Source organism: Anopheles merus, chromosome 3L, assembly GCF_017562075.2.
Source record: "Anopheles merus strain MAF chromosome 3L, AmerM5.1, whole genome shotgun sequence".
NCBI classification, from domain to species: Eukaryota; Metazoa; Arthropoda; class Insecta; order Diptera; family Culicidae; genus Anopheles; species Anopheles merus.
This window is the reverse complement of record NC_054085.1, coordinates 35,186,244-35,210,351: the sequence shown is the minus strand read 5'-3', so window position 1 is coordinate 35,210,351 and position 24,108 is coordinate 35,186,244. Positions and strand designations below refer to the sequence as shown.

General features: G+C 45.4%; 1 protein-coding gene across 11 annotated transcripts in view; it reads left to right on the top strand.

The window, feature by feature from the left end:
- Positions 1–24,108, top strand: part of LOC121599274 (heterogeneous nuclear ribonucleoprotein L) — a 173,914-nt gene that overhangs the window by 53,967 nt on the left and 95,839 nt on the right. For all 11 annotated transcript variants that reach the window (XM_041926966.1, XM_041926969.1, XM_041926964.1 and 8 more), the window contains one exon: positions 22,778–22,894. In XM_041926966.1, the coding sequence (XP_041782900.1) occupies positions 22,778–22,894 (117 nt within the window). The remainder of the gene's footprint in view (positions 1–22,777; positions 22,895–24,108) is intronic.

Here is a 24,108-nt window from a genome sequence, read left to right as displayed (position 1 = left end):
GGGTGGAATGCTGGTGGAACAGGTTGTGCAGATGGTTCTGAGATATAGTTTTTTCACTCTCTCTCTCTCTCTATCTCGGTGGTTCGCTACGTGACGGATAGCGCAGCAAAAGATGAGATATAAATTAGTTATGATTTGATTTGTTGTTTCTCGTTTTCAATTTCCTCCTCGTTGATTGTTGTTATTCCTTTTCTTCTAGACTTTTTTTTCCTAACCTGTTTTCACGTTCTCGACCGCTAGATCGGTCTCTGTCCACCTCTGTCGGTGGCGTGAAATTGACGAGGGGAATGTACAGCTTATAACCGAACGGGCGAATAGTGCAAGGGTGGATGCGAACCGAATATTGGGGAATGGCAGAATGCTCGGTTAATCAGAAACAACCGTCCAGAATATGAAATGAAATCTCTCGCGCTTCCATCCCCCTCACACTCGCGGGCGTCGAAATTTAAGGCTCTGTGTGTCCGTTAAGCGGGCGAACTAGTTTCTAGCCGACGAGAGAACGTACGACGGTGCGCGGGATAGAATATAAATTGAAACATTAGCGCCCGCGTGCAGGGGCCTTTATGTGATGGCGTAGGTAAATCCAGAACTTCAGAATGGTGAAAACCAGGCGTCGCTCGTGGGGTCCGGGTCGTACAGAAGAAGAATTTATAATAATGGTGTAGCAATAGTCATCGGTAATGTTGCTTAATGGGAGTTAATGTGACTCGGAACGGGCTTCTTAGCGGGGTGCGATATGTGTGCGGTATGATTTGTGTGTGTGTGTGTGGGTTTGTTTGCTAAAAGTGGGGGCGATTATTATGTGCAAAGGATTACATGAAACGCTGCACAAACCGACCAAAGGGATTTAGGCCATTTGGAGGGGTGGCATAGGAGAATTTGATTTGGTTATAATATTGTAGATTAACAGGTTGTTATCTTCAATATTTTGAGATTAAAAAAGGGATCAGATTGATATGAAGTTTGAGACATTCCTGCGTAGATAGGTGTAGATAGCTTTGATAAGGGATAAGACCAATAATACTCTCTTCTCATATTTCTGAGTTTTTGTTTTTGGTTTCCATATTCCCAAAGTCGTGAAATAGCAACATTTTGCAAAAGCAAAGCACAGAAAGGAACGAAATGATTATCTACTTTGCATGATGATTGAGCTCTCCATTACCTTGCAGCTTTCTCGCACCTGTAGTAAGGTGGTGTGCGTATGATAAGATAGTCTGCGAGGTTAGGAATGTACTGTGTGCTGCGCTATTATTCCTCCATTTTCCGTAGCTGTATTACCTGCTGGTGAACAGAAAAAAGATGGCTGAAAGCTTTCCTAGTTTGATGGTCGGTAGAAAACTTGTGTTGAAGGAACGTCCACGAAGGAGTAGCGTTCGAGGAGCAGGAAAATTCCATATGCTTCTTACGCTTCTTGCGGGGCACATGGGCTTGATGAAAGAAGTACGTCGTCGTATGTACTGCAACGCAATCGCAGAGGACGGTAGGCAAATGCGCGTTGCCGTTGACCTTCTCTACGCTTGCGGTACTGATGGTGGTGTGTACCATCATGAAGGAGCTGCTGCTGCTGCTGCTTATAAAGCCGTGAACGATGCTCTCTGGAAGCGCAAGGTTGGTGAAGGAGAGGGATTAACATCGTTCGCTGCATTGGCGGAAGTAGAATGCATTTGTTGTGTGTGTGTGCGCGCGCCATCAAAGCGAGAAGGGAGGCGAAGCCATCCTGCTTGCTGTAAAGTGATGTGTTTGGCGCAGGAACGGTTTTCCCAGCAAGCCCAGAAGCGACTGGACGGGCGTAGCTTTTGCCTTCCAAAAGCGAGCATGGGGCTCGACGTGGTGATTGGGGAAGTATGGCCGTTGTGTTATGTCGTTGAGCTTGAGGTTATGTTTGCAAAGTGGAAGAAGAGGAGGAGAAAAAGGCAAAACGGATGGTGATAGCTTTGGAATGGGACGGTACGACCAGACAGTGCAAACATCCGCCAGCGACACTCGCTTTCCCAAACCGGGGCATAGTCGTCCTGGTGGTTGCATTGAAAAGGATTCTTTCTTCCCCGCTGGCTTAGTGGAGGGTGGGATTTTCTAGAGTCGTTTTTTTTCTTCTGCTGCTGTGATGCTGTTGTTCGCTGGTTAAAAATGGGAAGATTTCAGACACCCTAGCAGGAGGAAGAAAGCATTAGCATCGACATTTTGCCACTGGTGCTGGTGCGGAGAGACGATGTTGCTTTATTTGCTGGTGTGTTTTTGTTGTCTATAAACGATGGAGGTGCACTGTGGGAAAGGTACAAGTTTCTGAGTGTCATGTGCACTAAATTCTTGGAAATTACTAGACAAACTAAATAAAGCAAAAAATATGTGTTATTGTAAGATTTATAAAAGAACGAAATTTTATTCTGGAAAAACCTGCTTTAAAAGAATTTGTTTTAACTACTGTTTTTGAATTTAATTAAATGTCCATCTACGTCTATTGAGCTTTCCCACTGTGCAAATCCACACAGCGTCCTTTGCTTGCAAGGAAACATGGCTTTTAAGGCGAACAACAGCATAGGATACGCCGGGCTTTTCATCGCTTGGCAGTGGTTCTAAATCTAAATGGACGCGACGAAATGGCGTTTGTCCAGCGGAAGGATCCGCATTTCCACTCATGGTCCTCCGCTTCCTTTTCCCTCTTGGCGGATGCAATCTTTCTTGTGTTTTTTTAATTCGCTGTAGAAACTAATTCCACTACACACACCCACATACACGTGTTGGCAGTTATAGGGATGTTTTACGTGGACAAAAAGCAGCCCGCTCGTTGTTTCTTCCCCGCACTCCATGCGAACCGAAAACTATTACACATTCTTGTGCCCGGTGCGCCACTGTGCAATCCCATCTCAACGCCATCGGACCGCGAATAATCGGATGTGTACTGTGCAGTATTAATGAGGCCGGGTTTATGAATTTCCTTCCAGGGCCCGTTCGATGATCCTGCCCTGCGTCTCAGGTGCATTGCTCAGGGGTGTTGTACGCCAGCGAACGGGGGAGAGAGAAGGGAACGTTTTTCCACCATCCACGTGCGAGAAATGATTTTGTTTTATTTCACCTCCTCCCTCCCCGCGCCCATTTCACTGGCACTCCGCACTGAATTCTCCACATCGGTTGATGGTTGAGGCATTTCGTTTGCGATTTCGTTTCGTTTTTGGCGTGTGTGTGTAACGGTTGGAGGGTACTTACTTTTTTATGGGAAACCCATTTTCACCTTTCGTACGAGGCACTTCGTTTTGGCTCACCATTACCCTCACACACACACAGCCTCACACATCCGTGTGAGTTTAATTTTTGATGAGTCGTACGAGTGCGGCAGGTGGAAAAAAAACTGAAACTTCCTTCATGCCACGTGCGACGGATGTGTAGAAAGATGTGTGTGTGCGCTTTTTTTCGTTTGCGTTGTTTCCTTTCCGTTTCGGGTTATGCCCTGACGTGCCGACACAGCACATTTGCCCAGGCTTCATGCATAATGAAGATGTCCACCACCACCACATCTTGCCCGCTCCCACATCCTACCGGGTCTCGACCGTTTTGCAAAACCGTCTTTTTGAAATTGCGGAAGGATAAGAGTGGTTTGCCCCCTCCGAAATAGACTCAAAAATTGTACGACGATAATGTCTTTAGCAGTGGAATAATGTTTTCGTTTGGGGGAGCTCTGTTTTTTTTTTCTCGTTATTTCTCGGTTAGCTGTGTGCTTTGCATGATAGATTAAAACGGTAACGAAATTAAGATCCTACTCGTAAAGCTTTGCTCGTTCAATATGGGCCCACGTCGAGTAGAATGATTATATGGTATGAGCGACACAGCAGAGCGCGGGGATGGTGCATTAAAATTTGCATTCCAATGGTTCCTGTGGCTCTTATAAGAACTTCTCTAGTGGATTTCTACTACTCTTGTGTGTGTGTGGGATTCGATTGCCGTGCCCTGTTTCAGAGAGTTGAAGTAGAGTGGTAAACAAGCTAATGTTGGTATTGGACAGGTGTGCATGAAAGTCAGTCAGAAAGGTCGGTATATTGAGAAATTAACTTTGGAACTTTTTAAGGCAAGAGTTTGAATCTTTGATGATGAACATATGAAACAGATACTCATTAGTTGCAATTGATGTATTGCCTCTTTGAAAATTAGCATTTAGAATAGATCCTACTAATGATATGTGAGATTCGAACGCACGACCTGTTGTGTTGCGGACTTGCAGTGTTGTCACATCACCATTTCGCATCTCCCTTTGTAGCAGGTTAAAAGGGGTACATGTTGAAGCGATTAATAACAAAAACTATTCCAGCGAATTGATTATTCCATCTACAGATCATCTTACTATTGGTTTTAAGTTTCAAATTCGAAGTTCCTTGAAACTCTTTTGAAATTGTCAATTTGCACAATAACTTTGAAATGCTAACGCAACATGATACGATTAATATTGTTTCCTCACTAATTAGGCGTGTGCCAGTCGTAATCCAAAGTCTACACTAATGGCGGATCAAATATGTAATGCGCAAACATACGTATGCCCATAGTGGAGAAATTGGATCGTTTCGCTCGCAAATTACCGCAATTAAGCTATCGTACAACGTCTTAAAACTCGCCCCTCGTTCTCATTAAGGGCCCGGCTCGCTTACCCGGCTTGTTTGTGACCCTGTGCCTGCAAAAACAATGGCTGGAAAGGTTGTGTATGCCCTCGTCAAGCTGGATTTATCCCGCACACTCGATCGAACTTGTATGCTGGGTAGACCGTGCGTGTGTGGGTGTATAAAAAGCTCGTTTGCTGCTTTCGCTTGTTGACGGTCGTAAGGCGGCGGCATCATATATGGGTACTTGGGTGGAGGTTGGCATTCGGGTTGAAAACGATGAAGCTGTAGGTGTACGTTGAGTTAATCTTTAGCGAACAGTTGACAGTTGCGTTCGTTCGGGGTTTGAGGCGGGGTATGGGATTCGTCGCATCGTTTACATTTCCTGAAGCGGGTCGGCGAAGAGGAGGAATGGCAAATTAATATCTCGTTTATATCGTACCGGGGGATGTATCTCTACTCTTACCTGTTACGTTGGGACGAACGGAATGGGGCATAATTGTATGATGGTATCTGTTTAGATTAAAAAAATGAGGAAAACGGTTAACGAAGCTGCGCTGTAATGTTGTCCCGAGAGCAAACAGTTCGTAAAATGTGCTGATTAATTTGTTTCGTTGAAAATTCTGCTGCATGGTGTGGATTTTTGCTGGCAGAGTGAACCCGTTTTGCAATGAATTAATTTACTAAATATTCTACCTACCGCCGGTGAGTTGCGAACAAAATAACTACTGCAAACATGCGTTAAATGCTACAGTTTGCGTGTGAGCTGATGGCAAGGGAACTTTGCGTTTGTTAGCGCGCGTCGTACGCGTTTGATGGGAATGGTAGCGCGCGGTTCGTGACATCGGTGTAAATATTGGCCCATCGTGATCCTGTGCGATCGGCCACACGGAAAAGGACGTGCTCGTTCGGCCCGGCAGCACTGTTTGCCGCTCCGGCGCTGGCACTGGACCGTGGCCAATGAGTGCCGCAAATATTCCGCCTTTTTTCTCCTGATTGATATTTCCTCCCTCTCCTGCTTTGCCAAACGCTGCTTCACGCTTAATTGGTCAGTGCGTGTAGCATGCGCTAGCTTGATCGGCATTCTTGCCAGCACGTTTACACGCTGGTAACAACTCCACACACACACACCCTCGCTATGGAGTTTTTTTGGCTATAAATTTACATGCAAAACACAAACAGCACCAACATGTGTGCCCGCCCGCGCCCGCCCACTAAAACCGGGGCAAATGTTTCGCGTTGGCACAGCTGGGAAAAGGAAAAAATGGCGACGAAAATGAGCGCACAAAAGCGCGCACGGGTGAAGTGAAGTCGGAAAAATCGGAAAAGCCTTCATCATGTTTATGTCCCTTCCCTTTCATTCCCCAGCGTCCGTTCTCCATAAACATGGGACGTAGCGCATAACAGCGCTGTAGCCGGGCCGGAGAAGATAACACGATTGTCGGCGATGGAAAACTTTTTCGCTCGACGGCGGCGGGCGGTTCGGTGGAACAGCAAAACAACATGAGCATGACTGGAAAATTAGATTTTTTTCCGCTGTTGGTTGCAAAAATCTCGTTTGGAATTTTGCGCGAGGGACTGCAACGGGTTGTGTTGTGGTACGGTGGGAAAGGGAGCAGGGTTTCTCATTAGAAGAAAGTTGGAAGCTCCACAAACAAAAAGATAAAGAAATGGAACGATTGCTGATGTTTTTCTGCTTGGTGTGGCAAATTAGTGGAATCAATAATTCACGTCAAGTGTAGCATTTTCCCAAAGGTTCGGGGCTACCTTTTGGGGGTGCATATTTTATGATAAATCAAAACCATCAGCCAAATGCTCAAAATTTCCCTGGGACAGTAGAACAACGTCAGTGTCTGGGGAATTGCGTAAAAAAAATCGACCCAGTGGAAGTAAATATTTCCCACAAGTATCTCCCCTTTTCGTCGGTTGCGTGCGTGCACCAGATTTTTCCCATTTTTCAGTGGCATTTTCACACCACTTTGCTACTTAACAGGTTACTGCGAGAGAGCAGAAAACGGAAGAATTTTTTTTCTCCACTGGTGCCAACATTGCGTGCGTTACATTTTTCCAAAGCACTACTGTGCATTACTAGTGTGTGCGTGTCCGTATTTTTCGTGCCCGCGGAAATTGTACCCCGTCCACCTAGCCCATTTTCCGCGTAGAACTCGAGCAGCAGGCCCGATAAGCTCGCGCTTTCCACGGCTTGAAGCTTTTGCCCACCATCGCGCGCGGATCAAAGATCGTAAATGAAGCGTGTCGAAAAGGCGTGAAGGTTGTTTAAGAATAGGAAGCAACATAACAGGCCGGAAAGCATGAAACACAAAAAAACTCCCACAGTAACGTGCACGGCTCATTGGCTAACCTATCGTTAATTCTTGATTTATGACATGGAGCAGGCGGCTCTTGGTAGGTTCTGGTTGCGCGCGCTGGCTTCGACAAATATTTAATTCGTGTTATCACGTTCGCATTACAACGCAGCGACGTGCCCGCCCGCCCGGCCGCATTACGGATGATGTTGGTTTTATTTAACCAAACGTCAAATCAAATCAAATGTGTTTCATTCCGATTTATTTTTTCCATTCTGTGGGACTTGTGAAATGGTTTCTCTGAATCCATAAACTTTTAGCCTGTTCCTCCCCCCCCTGCTTTAACGCTTCCTTTTCCAGAGTAGTGTTGTAGTGGTAGTAGTAAATGGCATTAAATTTATGCTAATGAATGTGAGCTTTGTTTGTGTTTTATTTCATGGCCTTTTGGTTGAGGAGGGCAGCTTTTCATTTCGATATCCTTGTGCTAGAGTTGGTGTTTGAAACGAGTCGGAAACTATAAAACTAGTTGTAAGCAAACTTAGCACACCACGGATATACTTTTGAGTGGTACCTTGTTTGGGGGTTTTTATGAAGGAAGTGGGTGGAAACTGTTATAAGCTATCTGATATATGATTATCATTTATTAAATGGTGTTAAAGTACATAACTATTTTCGTTTGTGTACTGTTTTATGACGGCTTTCACAATAGCTTTCACTATTTAATTACATTATCAAAAGGCTAACATTATTCAAGGCTCGAACGAAGGTTCGTTTTGTTGTTAAGCTGTGCGCTTGCCGACTGTACTACGAAGTAGCTGTTGGAGGTGTGTGTTTAATTTCGTATAAAAGCTAACTAGCACAGTGGATGAAACAAATAAACACATTAGCTTCTAGAAACAAAAGAAGATTCTAGTAAAAAAAAGCTACAAATCGATACTGTCGAGCTCTTTCGCTACAATTTTATTTGAATTTGCTGTTTCATTCTTTTCCCAATTCCGAAAAAGGTAGCGCGTGCCCACAGCTCCCTAATGAAAAGTTTGTCCAAAACGAGCCATTCAGTGGTTGCGCTGTTTATGTGGCTCCTTTGCTTCGCTATCCCCATCCATACAACGAAACCCATAAAGTTCAGTCAATTAAAGGAACATTCTTTCGCATTGAAGGGTGGATATGGGCACGGGAGCGAAGCGAAAACTTCCGATACGAAAAACATATGCATGCTGTCCAATGGTGACGTTTCGGTATGGCGTTTTGTTGGCGTAAGGACACGAATTCGGTACGTGCTTTGTGCTGTAACTTGGCACTGCATGAGCTTTTTCCCCTAGGAGGGCACCGGGGAAGGAAAGTTTTTAGGCTAACAGAAGACAATGAAAGGTGGAAAAATAGGTTACCTAGAAGTAGTTGGTGTTGGTACGCCTCTACCATGTCAGACATGCATGCGTGCGATAGTGCAATCTTGTCTGTGTGCGATCGGAATAACTCCAAACGTGAGATTTCCACTGCACGAGATTGGCTGCCAGACACAACCACGTTGGAAATGAAAATATGACACAGATTTCGCATGCACTTTTGTCGGCACATCTTGTTGCACCATCAAAACTTGTGTAACGTGGCAGCTTTTACCCACCCGCACACGACAACAGTTGTTGTTTATTCAGCAGCAGCAGCAGCACTCTCTTTTTGCAGAGCAAAGCGCTGCGAAGGAAACTTTTACCCCGTGCTGGTTTTATTACATTTTCTGTAATTAATTTTCCACCATGGATTTATAAGTTTGATTTGTGCATTTTTGTTGTTGCTGCTGTCGCTTTCCCTTTTGGTTCGTGACAAAAACCAGGCCACTGCATATTGCGGAATATATACTGCCACCATCCGTCCAGCTGGTTTGTTATATTTTGTGGCAGTTTTGTTTTTATTGTTTTTCCCCCATCCCTGCTGTGATTGTGACAAAGTTTTAAGCGCAATTATAACTTCCCAGTGCTCTCCCAACCCCACGGGGGGAAGGAAAAAGGAGACCGGGCTACAGCACACACAAAAAAAAAACAAAAAAACAAATACGGAAATACAGAATGGTTTGCCGAGTTAGTTTTGAGTGGGTTAAATGGCATCTTTCTCCTCGCTCCCTTTACCCCCGTGCTGTAACTTGTGTGACTTATCGCGATGAAGGAAAAAAGTTTTACGAAAGGATGCGAAGGGAAGAGCAAAACACGCTGCAAACCTACCCTGGGAAAAGCACCGGGTGGTTATGGGAGCATTTTTCATAATGTGTCTTGCGCGCATAAAATGTCGGTCAAGAAAACAGCTTCGACTGGCGTGTTGTTTCATGGGCGGGCGGTGGTGTGTTCTGAGGTTGAACTGCGATCGTGATCGGGTTACAAGAGAATTCGTTTGTTGCTTTGCGGTTTACTCGGGCGAACACAAAGCTTCGAAAGAAAACTTATTTTTCCCCGCAATGATAAGTAACGACATTGCGACTTGTGACTAACTGGAAACCAAGGAAGAAACCAAGTGGGTGCGAACGGGAAAACCACAATTTTCCTGCATATCGAAAGGATATCTTTTAGTGGGAAAGTAACACTTGTTGGAGGAAATCGTTTCACAGAGCCTGTTAACAGCTTTGGCAAAAGAATGTAATTCATTTGCAACCTAACCGCAATATTTCGAGTTTGGAAAACGATTTATAAGAGTTGGAAGTTGCCGTTGTACTTCTAATGAAATGTTATGAATTTTGCCTTTCATGTGACGTATTTACTTTTGTTTCTATAACCCATTTTTCTCTCAATTACGAAAATAAAACACAACGAAAAGCTCGTCCTTTTTTTCCTTCTCATTTTACTTGTCTCGCTTCAACAATGTCCGGTTTGGATGACATTTTTTTCCTTTGCAATTCCGCCATCTGCCATGATGTTTGCGCGCGCGCGCGTGCTCTACTTATCTTTCTCGCTATACTTTGCCTCTGAACCGGTTGAATGCCACATGGCCGGTCTCTCACCGAACGGATATTGCATTTATTTTCTCTTGAGCTGCATTTTATTGCATACCGGCTTCTGGAGCAACGGGACTACTGAGTGTAGCGATGGTAGCGGTATGCAGCTGCTGTGTGGTGCTATCGACCCAACTGCTGCGCGTGACACGTTGAAAACGCCATCTTATATTTATTTTGCGCTCGCAACTATTTCACCCTAAATAGATGAACAAAAGCGACACTGACACGAGGGTTCGTCTATTTTGCTTTCCTTTTTGATTTTGGGCGGAAATTTTGGGAGCTACGGTTTGAAAAGGTTAGGAACGGAAGACAGATGGGAGTAGAAGTAGGAAATGAAATGGCAGACTTGCTCTCAAACTCCGTGGAGTTGAGATTGTGGCAATGTGTGTAGCATCTGGCAGCACTGACAGCTAGCGGGTGGGTGGCCGGGTACGGTGGTACGGTGGGCGTAGAAAAGGTTGACGTGCCGTGGCACAAACCCGATTGACAGATATCTTGATTAGCGGATAAAGTGAGCGATCCTGGGGTTATTGGTGGCGGTGATGGAAATTGTGTAACAGGTTTCTGGTGGTTGGAGCTAGCTGACGGTTCCCGCCGGTTCGTGAGTAGGAGGAACAGCTTTTGATTTATCAGAGCGTTCACATCTGTTTCAACGAAGCTATCCAATTTCTGCTACGATTGCAACAGTATAGCATCCCAGCAAATGCTGAAGAATTCTTCATGGAAGAAGCTAATGGGCGCGCACTGCCGTCATTGCAATCATGGGAAGCATTTTTCATGCTTTTTGAATTGTAAAATTGAGCTACTAACAAGCGAGAGAGGTAGGGATTAATCGTCCTTGCTCTACACTCTGATGCCCTTTTCTGGATGTCTCTGTGTGCCTCGCTCGCACCGTTTTTGACAGATGAGAATATGATTGAACTCGACCTCTCTCCTCGGAGTTTCCAGATCCTCTGCAAGCGAATCACGTACGGCCACACCGTCGTCGGGGGAGGCAAAGGGGGCATTCAAGAAAAAACCGGTTCATCGGAACTGCGGCTGTCGCTGCTGCTGCACCACAAACCGAGTGCGAAGAAAGTGAAACGAAAGTGGCTCCGAGGTGGAACAGTCCAAAAACTGTGTCTCTCAGCACAACGCATTGCTCTGAAATTGTTTCCACCGCACACCGCCCCCAGGGGAGTTTCGGCGGGGACGGAGACAGTGTTGTGCACGCAGCAGCCCCATAATCGTGCCTGCCGGGTACTCGGACGAGACTCTGGCGGTGGAGGCTGGAGGTAAAAGTAACGAGAGCGAAAGTGGACACGCTGAAGGAACTCGCTCAAGCGTGAACTGGTTTTCCTTTCCGACTGTTTCGGGGTTTGACTTTGCCTTCGCCTCGGCTGCTTAAGTGGCGTGTTACACCGCTGAGCTTGGAATTGATTTGGGCGTGCTGGAAACACCGGTGAATGTGTGTGTGTGTGTGTGTTTGTGGGCACCTGGTAGCATTAACTGAAACGAGCGCAAATAAACCGGCGGGACCCGTTGACCGTGCTCTGCCGCGCGCATTGGTTCGAAAATGGTCGTGTAATGGTCGAGAGCGTTTTTTGGAGCACCGGCAATTCGTTCGAACAAAAAACCACGATGATGGGGAAAGCTATTTTTTGCTGATGTGTGAGTACTCAGTCGAAATATGCTTTGGAGTTGGCAAGACATTACGCGCTCGGGAAGGTCGTTGAGTTTTTGGTAAATTGGTCCTTGTTGCGTTGGACCCCGGAATTCGGTCCAAGAACTTCAAGAACGGCGAGTAGATGGAGATGTTGTTGCTTCGGGTCAGGAACATGAAGGCAAACGTTTGAACTTCACTGGGCTTCAATAGAAGTAACAAATTAGTGGCTGTTTCCTCATGAAGTGAAGTACATTAGAGTAGAGCGTTCCGAACCGCAAATTGATTCGATTCCTTAGAGTTTTATTCTTTTTTTTTCTTGTTTAGCAAGTATATTGATATTGGAAGAGAATAAGTTGGTATTTGATGTTTGCGCAAAGTTTTGCCTAATAGCCAAAACTTGAAAGTAATTCTCTCTTAAGAGTTTGCAAAATGGACTATTCCTCGGCAAATGATGATTGAAGAGATCCAGGCTCTAGTTGGTCCTTAACGAGAAACAGTCAAACTTCAAAACATTGCTATGTTATACTTCAATTCCTTCAACTCCAGGAGTTTGCCAGGATCCTGGCATAATTAAAAAAAATCTTAAACCACTCCCCTCATTTCCCATCGTAAACCTCACACTCAATCAATCTCATTAACGGGTGTTGCTCATTTCTCTTCCTCTTCAAAACCCGTTCCAGCGGAACGTGTCAAGGAGAACCTGTCACTGTCCCATCGACCAGCAAAATCACGGTGACGGTTTTGGTCGTCGTGGTATTGGTTCTATGGCGACAAGATGCACCGATTTATCTCTCGTTGTTATGTCTCTTATCGTGTCCTCTTAGCGTTCCCGGGACAGTTTTTTGTTTTGTTTGCTGCACGTGGTCCGATGCTCCAATATTGGAGACAGGTCTCGAGGAGTACACCACATCCCTCTTGCTCGTTCTTTCTCCATTCACGCGAGCAACAACGTGCCATCCTTGCTTTGGGAATCTGCTGTTTAGACACCGTCTTCTCAACGTTGTCGTCGTTGTTGGCATTTTGCTGAGGCCCATCTTTTAGGCATCTTTCCTACCGTTTTCCACCGCCAAGATTCTGCCATATCGAACAGGCGGCAAGATAAATTATCCAAGTGCATTCAGCGCGTCCCAAACAACAATGCACCTTCCCTGGGCAGAAGAAGCAGCTTCTGGGCCTGGGACTAACCCGGGCAATGGGGCATGAATCTTTGATAACGATCGTTGTGTGTAAGGATGGCGGGACGGAGTATGATGCACTTGGCATCGCACAGCCTCAAGGAGCGCATCCTCTTGGCGCTGCTGGAGCGCCGAAGGTTCGTTTAGATGTTTGTGCAGTCTTTGGTCGGAAATCGTGACTTATGTCATCTAGTTGCGTGCCTCCTGCACTCCAACAACAACAACAACAGCAAACGGGGCGGAATGCAGGAAGACTGTGGTAATGCTTTTTCACTTGAGCGGAAAGTTTTGTCATTTAGATAAAATCTGCACACTACTCTGCTGGTGGTCGGTCGGGTTCGGTGCAGTTGCGCGGCAAGGAGAGCTTTGGCACGCCTTTTGCAGCCGTTTTCGGCGCGGATTAGCATCTTCAAAAGGAGGAAGCCTTAAGAGCACCCGCGCTCGTTGTGTATGTGTGTTGGTACGACTTGGCGGACGACCGACATTCCTCGGCAGAGATAATCTTGTGGAGAGTTTTGGCGGGTGCGATTTGATGAGCAAAGTTTGGGGCAAAATTGCTTAAGTACCTCCTGCGGGAGTGAGAGCCGAAATTCCGTTGACGATGCGTTTTTAAGTTGACTGTTCCTTGTGTTGTTTAGAGGATTTGGGTGGGAATGGTCTAGATTTCCGCAGGGTAATGATGATGCTGATGAGACACGATGATGGTAAACCGTAGTCGTCGTAGTTGGTTCGAGAAAATGGTAAATTAAACTTCATAATGCCGGATTAGACACTCTGCTTAAAATCTCAGCCACTGCTAAAGTCAATTACTTAATTTGCGGTAAGTGATGTTTTAGCTGGGTGCGCTTGGGATCGGAATTGAATTGGGGAAGTCATTCAATTTACTTAATTCGCTTCATAAACACGAATGTCCCCGACTTGGAGCGCCCCGAAAATGGGCTTATCATACTGTCGTTATCGTATATAGTTTGGTAATTGAAGCACAACACAGTAGCACAATAAAGTACGTCGAGACGACACAGATGCTCGTGCAAGCTTTACGATCGTTTAGTTCATAAATTTGGGTGCCGTAGGTGAACCAGATGCACTTCAAACTTTTCTTCGCGTCAACAGGCAAAAAAGAAATGGGTGTGAGAGCATATAATAATTTTCTCTTCTGCTGCTGTATCGGATGAGGCTTTTGCAACACGTGTGCAAAAATGTTGGCTGACTGTCTCCCCTCCCTCTGCTTATTGCTTTTGAATGTCGTGCCGAAGCAACGGTCTTATCAGAAAGAACAAAAAAGGAAAAAAGACATCCAGCGGGAAGTGCCACGGCAATCTCGGGAAAAGGTAACCACTTTATCTTTTGAGTGTTTGTTTTCACAAACGGAGCGAACGAAAACTTTACCATCATATTTGACCTGCTTTTTTTTTTGCTGCTCCTTCTGCTTCTTGTGCTCAATTCTCGTGGGGTCGATTTTTATATCGTTTCCCTCGTCCCGCGTGCGTTCAGCTCTTTTCGAACGTCACGCGTGCATACGTACCCACTCCCTTGGGGGCTTGAATTATTTATAAATTATTGAAATTCCCTGCCCGCCGGAAGCGAGCAATAATCTCCCGCCACACTCACACACTTTCTGACGTTTTGGGATGGCTTTCGGGAGGGAAGTTTTTATAGCTAGCAGTAGCCTCTCAGATTTTATCCTTCGTGCGAACGAGCCCACAGAATGTGAATACGATACACGGGGTGGAATGTGTCGCTTGTTTTCTCGGCCTGATTTTGAATACGAATCTCGTTGCCTTAAGGTGACAATGGAGCCTGCACAGATAAAAAAGGCCAAGGTGTAGAACCTTTTACCCAACGCAAACGATGTCCTCGAAAGCTTTGTTTCTTTATGCTTCTTCTGGAGCGGATCAAAGTAGGCAAAGTGTATCGGCAAACGACGGGGCAAAGATATCCCTTTTTATGGAGGACAGCTTCCATCTCACCCATCTGCCCTCACATTTTGTATGATGGAATATAAGTAGCAGAGAATATTCTTCCAACGTTTATCTGTCTCGGGGTTTCATTTTTTTTCGTGTTTAGCCTGGACGCAGCACATTCAATCCGTTGAAGAAACAAACCCGCGCTTTGCTCGAAGCTACTGCAGCTGACAGCTTTGCTACTTTGTTTCGTTTCGTCAAACGGGGCGGGAAGGGGGCTCCTTCTGTAAATGGGAAGTAGGGGCTTTTCCCCGGTCACATTAATGCGAAGTAAACGGTGACCCAGTCAGCCCTTTCGGTCGCAGTTTATGTTTACGATGTGCCTACGCATGATGCTGCTCGCAGCTAGAAGGAGAGCAAAAAGGATTAAAGTATCGGTTGGCTCCCCCACCGCGGGGGATAGCTTTGGAAAAGTTTTGCCGCGCAAACACAGAGACTGGTCGCGGTGTGCTCTGGTGGTGTCGTATTAAATGGTGGTGAGGTTGCTTCGTTCTTCCCGCGCACTTGTGGTTGCTGTGTAAGAGAATGTATGGTAATGTTGCAATAGAGCCTCGGAAGGATGTTCACTGTAGAACGATTAATCATTTTATGTGGGCGTGTAGAAGCAGTCTCGCGCGCACATATGCAAAGCTCTAAATCAGTGATTTGAAATGTCGCTGGTTAGGCAACACAACCTCTGGGGTTTGGGGTTGTAATTCCCGTGGCAGTTTGTGGTTATTTGTGGCCACTTTTGGTGTTGGAGTTTTGCTAGTATACGATTACAGCGGAACGGAAGGATCAGAGCGATCCTTGGTCGTTTGTAAAGTATTCTGTGGAAGAGGATTTGCCTTAGGAACAGATGAAGCGCTGTATTAGTGGTTGAAAGGAATTATTGTTAAGCTTATAAAATAAATGTTATGAGATAATAAATCTTCAAAGCAATCTTGGCTTGAGAATACTTACGTGGACTTATTCTAGACATTTCAATGAACTTCTAGAACAAATCATGTTTCTTCCCAGTACAGTAACATTTAGTAGTACCAAAACCTTCAAGTTACCGAGCGATAATTAATGTCAGAAACTACTCCCGAACACAATGTCACGTCGCAAAGCTTCTTTGCAAAAAAAGCTCCCAATAGCTGTTCTTCATTTTCAGCAAAACTGTAAGTTCTTTCCACTGGATTGCATTGTAGACTGAATCTGGCAGATATTTTTAGCCACCGTTTATGTTATAGATATTACTGACTGTGCGCATTGCTTTCGCGTGCAAAAAATAAGTTGAATAATACAGCAAGACACCAAAAAAAAAGTCACCCGGATGGTTGCATTTTCCAGCCGAATGAAAAATAGATTCTTCCAATTCACAGTAACGTGCGCGCGACTCCCCCTAGTTGCTGTAAGGAAGCTACTACGAGGTAAAAGACGACGTACAAATGTCAAGGCCTTTTTGCAACTGTCACCAGAGTTGACGGGCCTCTCTCTGTAGCACCGCGTTGTTTGTCGTACAATTCTCGAGTGGGCGATTTTGTTGCTGAATAAATTGTAAGCACTATTTTCGAGTGCTTACAAAAGGTGAAGGTGCGGTAGCGATGGTGGGACACACGGACGTCTTGGAGTTGGAATTTGTTGCAATTTACATTTGCGCTTTTTGTGTCCGCTCATCAGAAGTCGCTTGTTCTTTTCACAGTGGTCCCCCGCGTCCTTAAGACACCTGTAAACGATCCAACATCGGTCGGTGGGTGAACAGTAATCCTGCTGTACGTTTGCGAGAAGCCTTCGTCCGGGATTGGAAGCTTTCTGTGGGATGGAGTTGTTCAGGGTTTGATTGCAAATGTGCACTTTGCCTTCATCTTCCAATGGTTGGCGCGTGGATGATGATGGGAAATAGGATGCTATTGGAGTCGTAATTCTAGCAACGTGATTGTTATAGATCATCCCGGAACAGTCTGTCATCCTATTGAAAAACCAAGGGACGAGTACATTTTCTCGTACCACGCTCTCTTTGTCATTTTCCCAGTCCAGAGCACTAGAGGAGATCTTAACCGAAGGCAAACGGGAAGGTACACAGGGCTGGAAGTAATTTATTATACGCGCGCTGCATCCGGCACTGGAAAGAGGAACTGCCAGATTAAGCTTCCCGAGAAGCTCCAACTGGAAAGTGTAAGTGGCTTACGGCTGTAGGACCCTGGTTGTCACCTACTTTGACGTAATGAAAAATATGCCAATCAACAAAGAGAGGAGACCCGCTCGAAAGGACAATAAAGCGCGTTTCTCGGTGTTGACTGTCCGGTGTCGTGAACTTGAGAAGTGAGAAAATAATTAAAATCTATTCCAATTCCGGTCCGTCAGCCGACCCCCGGGGGTGGTCTGTGTGACCAGTTGGTGGCACCGCAACTCAGCGTTAGAGTTTGGGACACATTTTTGACTCCCAAGAGGAGGGGCGTTTGACGGGCAACAGGTCAACAAGCGGATTGTGAATTGTTTCCTGCTCGTCTGTGTGTTCTTCTGGGACAAAAGGGATATTTAGTGTGCGATTGCAGGCACTTATCTCTTCGACCAGGACGGTCCCTTCTGGCCCGGTCAGCCCTGGGCTCAAGGTGCGCCTAGCAATTAGGATCATCAGGGATTAAGGAACCGGACGGGTGGAGTGTAGCCCAAAATTAGCATCGACTTAATTGTGTACGTATTTTTGGGGCTGAAGAAGAGAGTGTGCGGAAGTGTGAGGCAGAAAGCCTGAAGTCCCGGAACCGGCAAAGAGGATGTTTAGCAAACATCAACTTAATTCCGAGAAATTTGCCGACACTCTTCAGGACGAGACGGTAGTACACGGAGTTCGCCGAGGGTCTCCAAGCGGGGTGGTGTTCGAAATTTGATTTGAAAACATGTTGAGAGGACGTTCCGGGAAATTTAACTCGTGCTTTTCGCTTGTCAATCGAGTGCCGTTGTGTTTCCGTGTTTTTCACTCAAGGCTTGTAAGGCTCTACTGTGTGTACTGGGTGTGTGTCATGGGAAATGATCGGAATTTTCTGTGTATATAAAATGGTAGCAGTACACCGGAGAGAGATCTCCGTGGAAGATGCGGACAGATGGGAATTTGTTTTGAAGATAAATAGAAATATAACGTAGGAAACGGACTTTTTGGGGGATGTTGGGAAGGGAAAGGTTAAGGAGGAAAATGTTGGTGAATTAATTTTGTAAGAATTCATTATGTTGCTCCCGCTCGTTCATTTCGACGCAGTTTTTGGGGCGTCCTTTCTGCATCTACAAATACACAAAACGATTGCCGAGACGACAACCAGACAGTGAGAATACAGTGTACATTGAGATGGACATAATTTGGATTTGAGGAAACTGCAATCTGCTTACCATATTGAGTGAATTTTGTGTTTTTCCTTATTCCAATGCTTACGTTTGGTTTGAATTTTGCATTATTATTGTATATTTTTGTTTGAAAATAATATGACCATCCTTTGTCCCACCATTCCGAAAGGGTTGCTGCAAAAAGGATCGTAAATGCGCAGAATGCGAATGAATATGCTTGGTGGAAATGTTTTCAATTCCCTGTTACTGCTTCGCTCGCCCTTAATCTTTCCCTTCTTTTGGCATAGAAATTACACATTCACACCTAATTAAAAGATGCGGAAAATTTTTGACAAAACACCGCGCGCAAAGAAAGAACTCGAAAAATAATTCCACCAGCGCGCGCGGTGGAATGCCAATGGTGGAAGTTATACCAGTTGTTCGACTTATTTCATGTTGTTTGGGACGCCCCATCACGGGCTTTGGGACAATGTAAAACTTTTCCACTAGTGCGTTTGGGAGCGGTTTTTGCTGTTCTTTCTTTTCCCCCGAAAAGCGTGACTTCTTCGATACCTTGCAGACGGACGGGCATCCGTAGCCTTACAGAGTCGTCTGTGGTACGAATTCCCGTTTCAATTCCGCGGAACCATAAGCTCCCGGCGCTTCAAAGACGTTAAGAAATGGCATTAGAGGGACAGAAGCCCGTTTTAAAACAATCGCAACTAACTGCGAAGAAAACTTCACCCCGCTAATGTATTCAAAGCTTTTCAAGTGTGTGTAGCGCTGCTCTTGCGCGAAAGCTCGTCGCTTTTTTAGTGCCTCAACAACTACTTTCGAAGCAGATTTTTGAACGTTTTTTTTTATTCGTAAAGTGTTTCTAAGAACCCTTTTCAGAGAGAGAGTGGGTACTTTTGGTTTGTGCTTGTGTCAAGATTGTTTCGCTGCTGTATTGCCGGGTAGAGATGTTCCGTTGACGACGTCGGAAGAAGAGCTGCTTGGTTGTTGGTCGTTAGTGTGTGAATTGCTTGCAAATGACGACTACCAGCCGGCAGAATGGGTCGTTTGTAGGGAATTGATTTCGGCTTTGGACAATAATATCCTTATTCTTATTGAAAAAGTACTAGTTATTTTTGAATAGGAATGCAATAAGCGATTTTTAACAGCATTTGATTAGATACGGAACATCATAATTTGCACTCTTGTTGTTTTTCATCACCTGACAGACAGAAAGTTCAATGATTGAATTTAATTTATTTTATTGATAGTCATTGGAATTTGCCAGTCATATTCTGGTTTGGTCCTCCTGTTTAACTAACGTTACTCGTCAATTTTCAGTGTCGATGATGTGGTAGGTTTTTGGTACCTTTTTCAACGTCATTAGCGAATATGAAGGAGATGTGCTGATGCGTCGTGGTAGCAGTAGCTGTAATTGATAAAATTTAGAAATGTGGTCTTGATGCGGTTTGCTGATGATTCTAAACCAACTGACAGAGGTTCACTACCGTTTCGATAGATATTCACTGGTTTTGTGCTGACTTGAAATTTTTGGTAAAACGTATTGACAACGGGGGAGGTGTTTGAGGTAGGGAAAATCGTCCCATTTCTGCTGACGCACTGTCAGACCTCCGTAGATAGCTGGTCCGGTGAGCGGGACGAGGATCAGAGTTTTGTGGTTAATCGTCATCTATAATCGCTATTTGAACGCTTCTTAATCTCCTCTTCTTTCCCGCCTCGCGCCAAAACCACACAAAAGGTCCGCACCACACATTCGCATCGGATTTTACGGTGCGCAAAATCGATGCCTGCTTGCCTGTCCCCCTTTTTATACCCCAGGAAATTCGCTGACATCGATGGAAAAGCCAAATTTTTGTGGCCGATCAAGTGAACATTGGTTCGATTGGTTTGTATCGTTTTTCCGGGGAAGTACGGTTTGTGGTTGGGAGAAATTGTTGCAAAAGGGGCATTGACCGGGAAGGATATGAGTGAGCGGAAGACCTTCATGTACATCATTGGAGGAGGATCCTTTCGCCTTTTTTTTCTTCTAACCCAAGTCTGTCCCGATAGACGTTAGATGAATAAACGGAAAATGTGTTTTTCATCGATACACAACACCATTTCTCTCTCGCTTCTGTCTGCTGGCCTACTTTTATGTTACAATTTTCCCTTCCAATCTCTGCTATCTCTGTCCCCCTCTCATCGCACGGGGAAACGCATTGTGGCCCATTTAACATGGATTGATAATGACAGTTGGTTTGCTGCGGGTACGCGCACGGTGGTCGGTGGCAAAAAGTAATCAAAAACGGTGTTTCGATTCGATTGAGTTCGTTTTATGGCATCTCTCTAACACGGGGACAGTGGTCTCGGACCGGGACTGCCAGTGGTCGTTAGTGGTTAATGTGAGCCTTGGCTCCCGTTAACGCAATGCTCTTCGCATCCTTCGCAGCGACACAATTGTGCACAGAGGCAGTGTTGAAATGTTCTGACTTGTTTGTGCGACCTCACTTGGTAGCTCGTTTACTGGTTAATGCGAAAAGCTGGCTCTCCGTTGCGTCGACTGCCCAAAATTAATCCGATATGAAATTCATGAAACTGTACACTATTGTGTACCATCAACCTCATCCCGAAACGGGTGGGCGGTGCACCTTGTTTGTTTTTCATCTCGTAATTGATCGTTTGAAGTTGGCTCTAAGACTATCAAAACCGTGCGGCACCGTCTCTGATACCGATACCGGGAAGGTCAGTTAAGCAGGGCAACAGCAACCCCCTTCTTCGGGTGGGCGATTACTTTAAATAATTCATTACCTCGCGCGCCCGCCCTCCAACGACGACGACTTGGGCGTTGGGTTGGGCATTTTTGGTGAGAAATTAATTTTCCTTTCTAGCTACTTCAGCAACAACATCGCTGATGAAAATCAGAGGGATGAATGGTTGTTTTTACTGTAAATAATAGAATATAATTAAAGCACTCGGGCGCGCTCACTCGGGCGAGCGTTCCGGTGGTTTTGCTGGGCTTTGGCATACCGAAAAATAGGTTATGCCAATGCTTCCCTATTTCTCGTTCGCAAGTGCTTTGCGTAGCATTGCGTTGTTTTGCGACTGGCGTGTTTGTTGTTGTGTGTTGTGTGGTTTTGCAAGAGTGACTGATCAGGCTCAGGAACTTGCACAGGTCTGGTTTGTTTTTCGTGTCCTGCACAGTTCGTTTGTTTCTATTTTCCAGCAGCCCTGGTTACCGTAGAAATTGTACAATCCACCCCCAAAAGCGCCACATTTGAATTAATTATTCAAGCAGAGTTTTAGTTACAAACGGGGCGGGAGGCAAGTTGATGTTTTGATTGGACAGCGATTGTTTGTTAATACTGTTGGTTCACCGGCCACAAACAACAACTTCATTGTATATTTTATGATCTGTAGTAACATGGTTTTCTAGTGCACTTTGAGTGGACTTACATAGAGTTCGTGTAATGTTATAGTTCCCATTTAAAGTTACCATTTTAGGTCCTCGATTGTGCGATAAATTCCTTGTTGTCTGCTGCAGTTTAAGGCAATCAATTCTACTTCTGTGATTTACTTGAGGAACATCTTTTCTTGCTTCTACAATCTCATGTCTGCATCTATTCTACTCTTGGAATGGCTCAAAAGAAGATTTCTACAGAGCTAACGCGTGTTCTGTACCAATCTCGTCTAACTTCCAGCTCGTCGTAAAACCGCCATAGCAAAGTACTCAGAAACCAAAGTCTCATAAATTAGTCAGACGATTTCAATTTCAGCTTTTTACGGCGAACCAACTCATGTGTGTGTGCTGTTACTTAACTTTCCTCCGTCGCTCTGCTCTCGCACTCGCTCTCTACTTCAACTTCTTAAATGGCGTAATTTTAGACTCCACAGAAAAAAACGCCAGCAGCGAGGAAAACAGCTGGCTTTCTCCTGCGACGTCAAACCCGTCGATCATATGACGTACGCCCAGCGGTTTGTTCGTCGTTCGCGCGTCGCTGACTGCGCATTGCCGTACTCTGCTTCCCGGGTCAAATCATTCTTAAAAGCGCTAGCAATTATCAGATTTGTGGTTGACTATTCCGCTGTGGAGCTGGGACGATGCTGGGAGGATTGGAAAATGGATTGAAGTTTGCCCTTTGTTGTGCTGTATACCTCTCGAGGGTTTACTATTGATACGAGCTCGTTTGCGCGCTGCTGGCGCAAGGGTTTCCGCCTCCGTTATTGGACCGGCGTCATCGTCTGTAGCTGACAGCATAGTGTAAGTGTGCGTGTGCACTCCATGGATATCAAAAGCGAGGAATGAAGCAAAAGCGGGAGGGTTGTTTTAAAAATAAATTACACATTTGGATGCTAGTTAAATTCGTACTAAACACGGTTCAGCTTGGGCGCGTATAAATAAACGATGCGATTCTCTCCGTTCTGCCGGCCAAGGGATCATCTTCTTCTCTCTTTCGCTCGCTCCCAGTTCTCTTTTACTATTCCATGCTGTATCACCTATCGGGTGTCGGGTGTTTTCCACACGTGTTGTCGCTCCCGATCGAACGTTCGGGGTGGAAAAGCGCACATGCTCACACGAATAGACGCATTCCTTCAATCCGTCATTCAGCTCGGAATGGAAAATTAGGCATCCAACGTATCTGAAACAGTATTTCATAACAAAAACGAAGCAGGGAGCACTCTTTCGCATTGCCTGAACCGTTGCTATGGCTCTTGCCAGTTTGATTAATTAGCGTCGATTCATTTTAATGAGTGGAATTTATTCTCGTTTAAAAAAGACTTTGTTTACTCTTTGCTCTCTCCTTCATTTAGCTAATGATTTTCATTATTCTTTTGTTTCTTTCTATTCTGCAGAACAATAATAACAACATCAACGTCACAGACGAACCGCGCCGGAAGCGCGACGTTGCGACGCGCCCCAACCATATCCTGCTGTTCACGATCCTGAACCCGATCTATCCGATCACAGTGGTAAGTGGAACTATTTCATCCGGAGATATTGAATCAACCCCTTTCTGTCCCTTCTTCCACCAACTGATCCCGAGTTGGGACTCCACAAGTATCAATTTATGTTACGTATCCCTTTTTATTGCATCCCCGTAGAAGTTCAAGTTTAATCAGTTTCGATCCTTCCCCGTCCGGTCACATATTTTCGTGTTGATCTTGCTTTGAAATTTCGCTCATCCATCGGCCGAAGGAAAGGTTAGAAACCACAACATCCTCTTACTCCCTCCCTGGAGGAGACTGTTATCAATTCAAGGGAAAAAGGGTTGCTTTTTGTCGAAATCTAGCTTTAGCAGTTTGGTAAAAAGCAATGATGAAAACCTTGATATTGGAAGCGAATTCCTGCCTTTGCCTGCGGGACACGTTTAATCACAATCGGGCTTGAACAACGTTTCGCTGTGTCGTAAAGCGAACCAAACAAGGATGACATAATTCCTAGCACCACATGAAGACTTTCCTCGGAAAATGTGAACAAACGTCACGTCATGTGTTTCCCTCCCACCAAAGTTAAACAACGGAAGAGAGCAATGAGAGCCCCCCCCCCCCCCGAAGACGGTCGGGAAGGGAACAGAACGAACCGGTTTCCCAGGAAGGCGGGTAAAGCCATCCATCCCGGGACCGGGCGGGTATTAATAATGCATTCCATTAAACTCTCCGATAAATGGTTGCCGCCGAAAGAGAGGGATGTAAAGACCCTTTTTTTGCTGATCCCTTCCGCGCCACCCTCGGGGTGACCCATTTTAATTGGCCTCGTTTAAAACGGTGCTGCTGCTGCTCAACCCTTTTGGACTAGCCATTTTTTTGCTCTCTCCTCTCATGGTCGGGAAATGGTGACCCTTTTCTTGGCAGTGGGAAAGAGAGCTCTGGAGTCAGTTCTTACCCCTCCGTGTGGTTGGTTGGAAATAATTGCAGGGCTCGCGAATGCACCCAGGTAATAGGGGGGGGGGGGGGGGGGGAACGTGTCATAGCCAGCGGATGTGGTGCGCACAGTACATGCCATCTCCGGTAACATCGGAGGAAGGTTTTACGGGAGATATCGTTCAGCAAACGCATTAATCTTGGCCGGCATAGGTGATGTGACCTACAATATGGTGACTGAGTGGAGGATAATTAGTGGCGGGAAAAAGGGAACGAAGATTGGGATAGAGTTCTTAAACATGATCGATGCGTTTTGCTGCTCT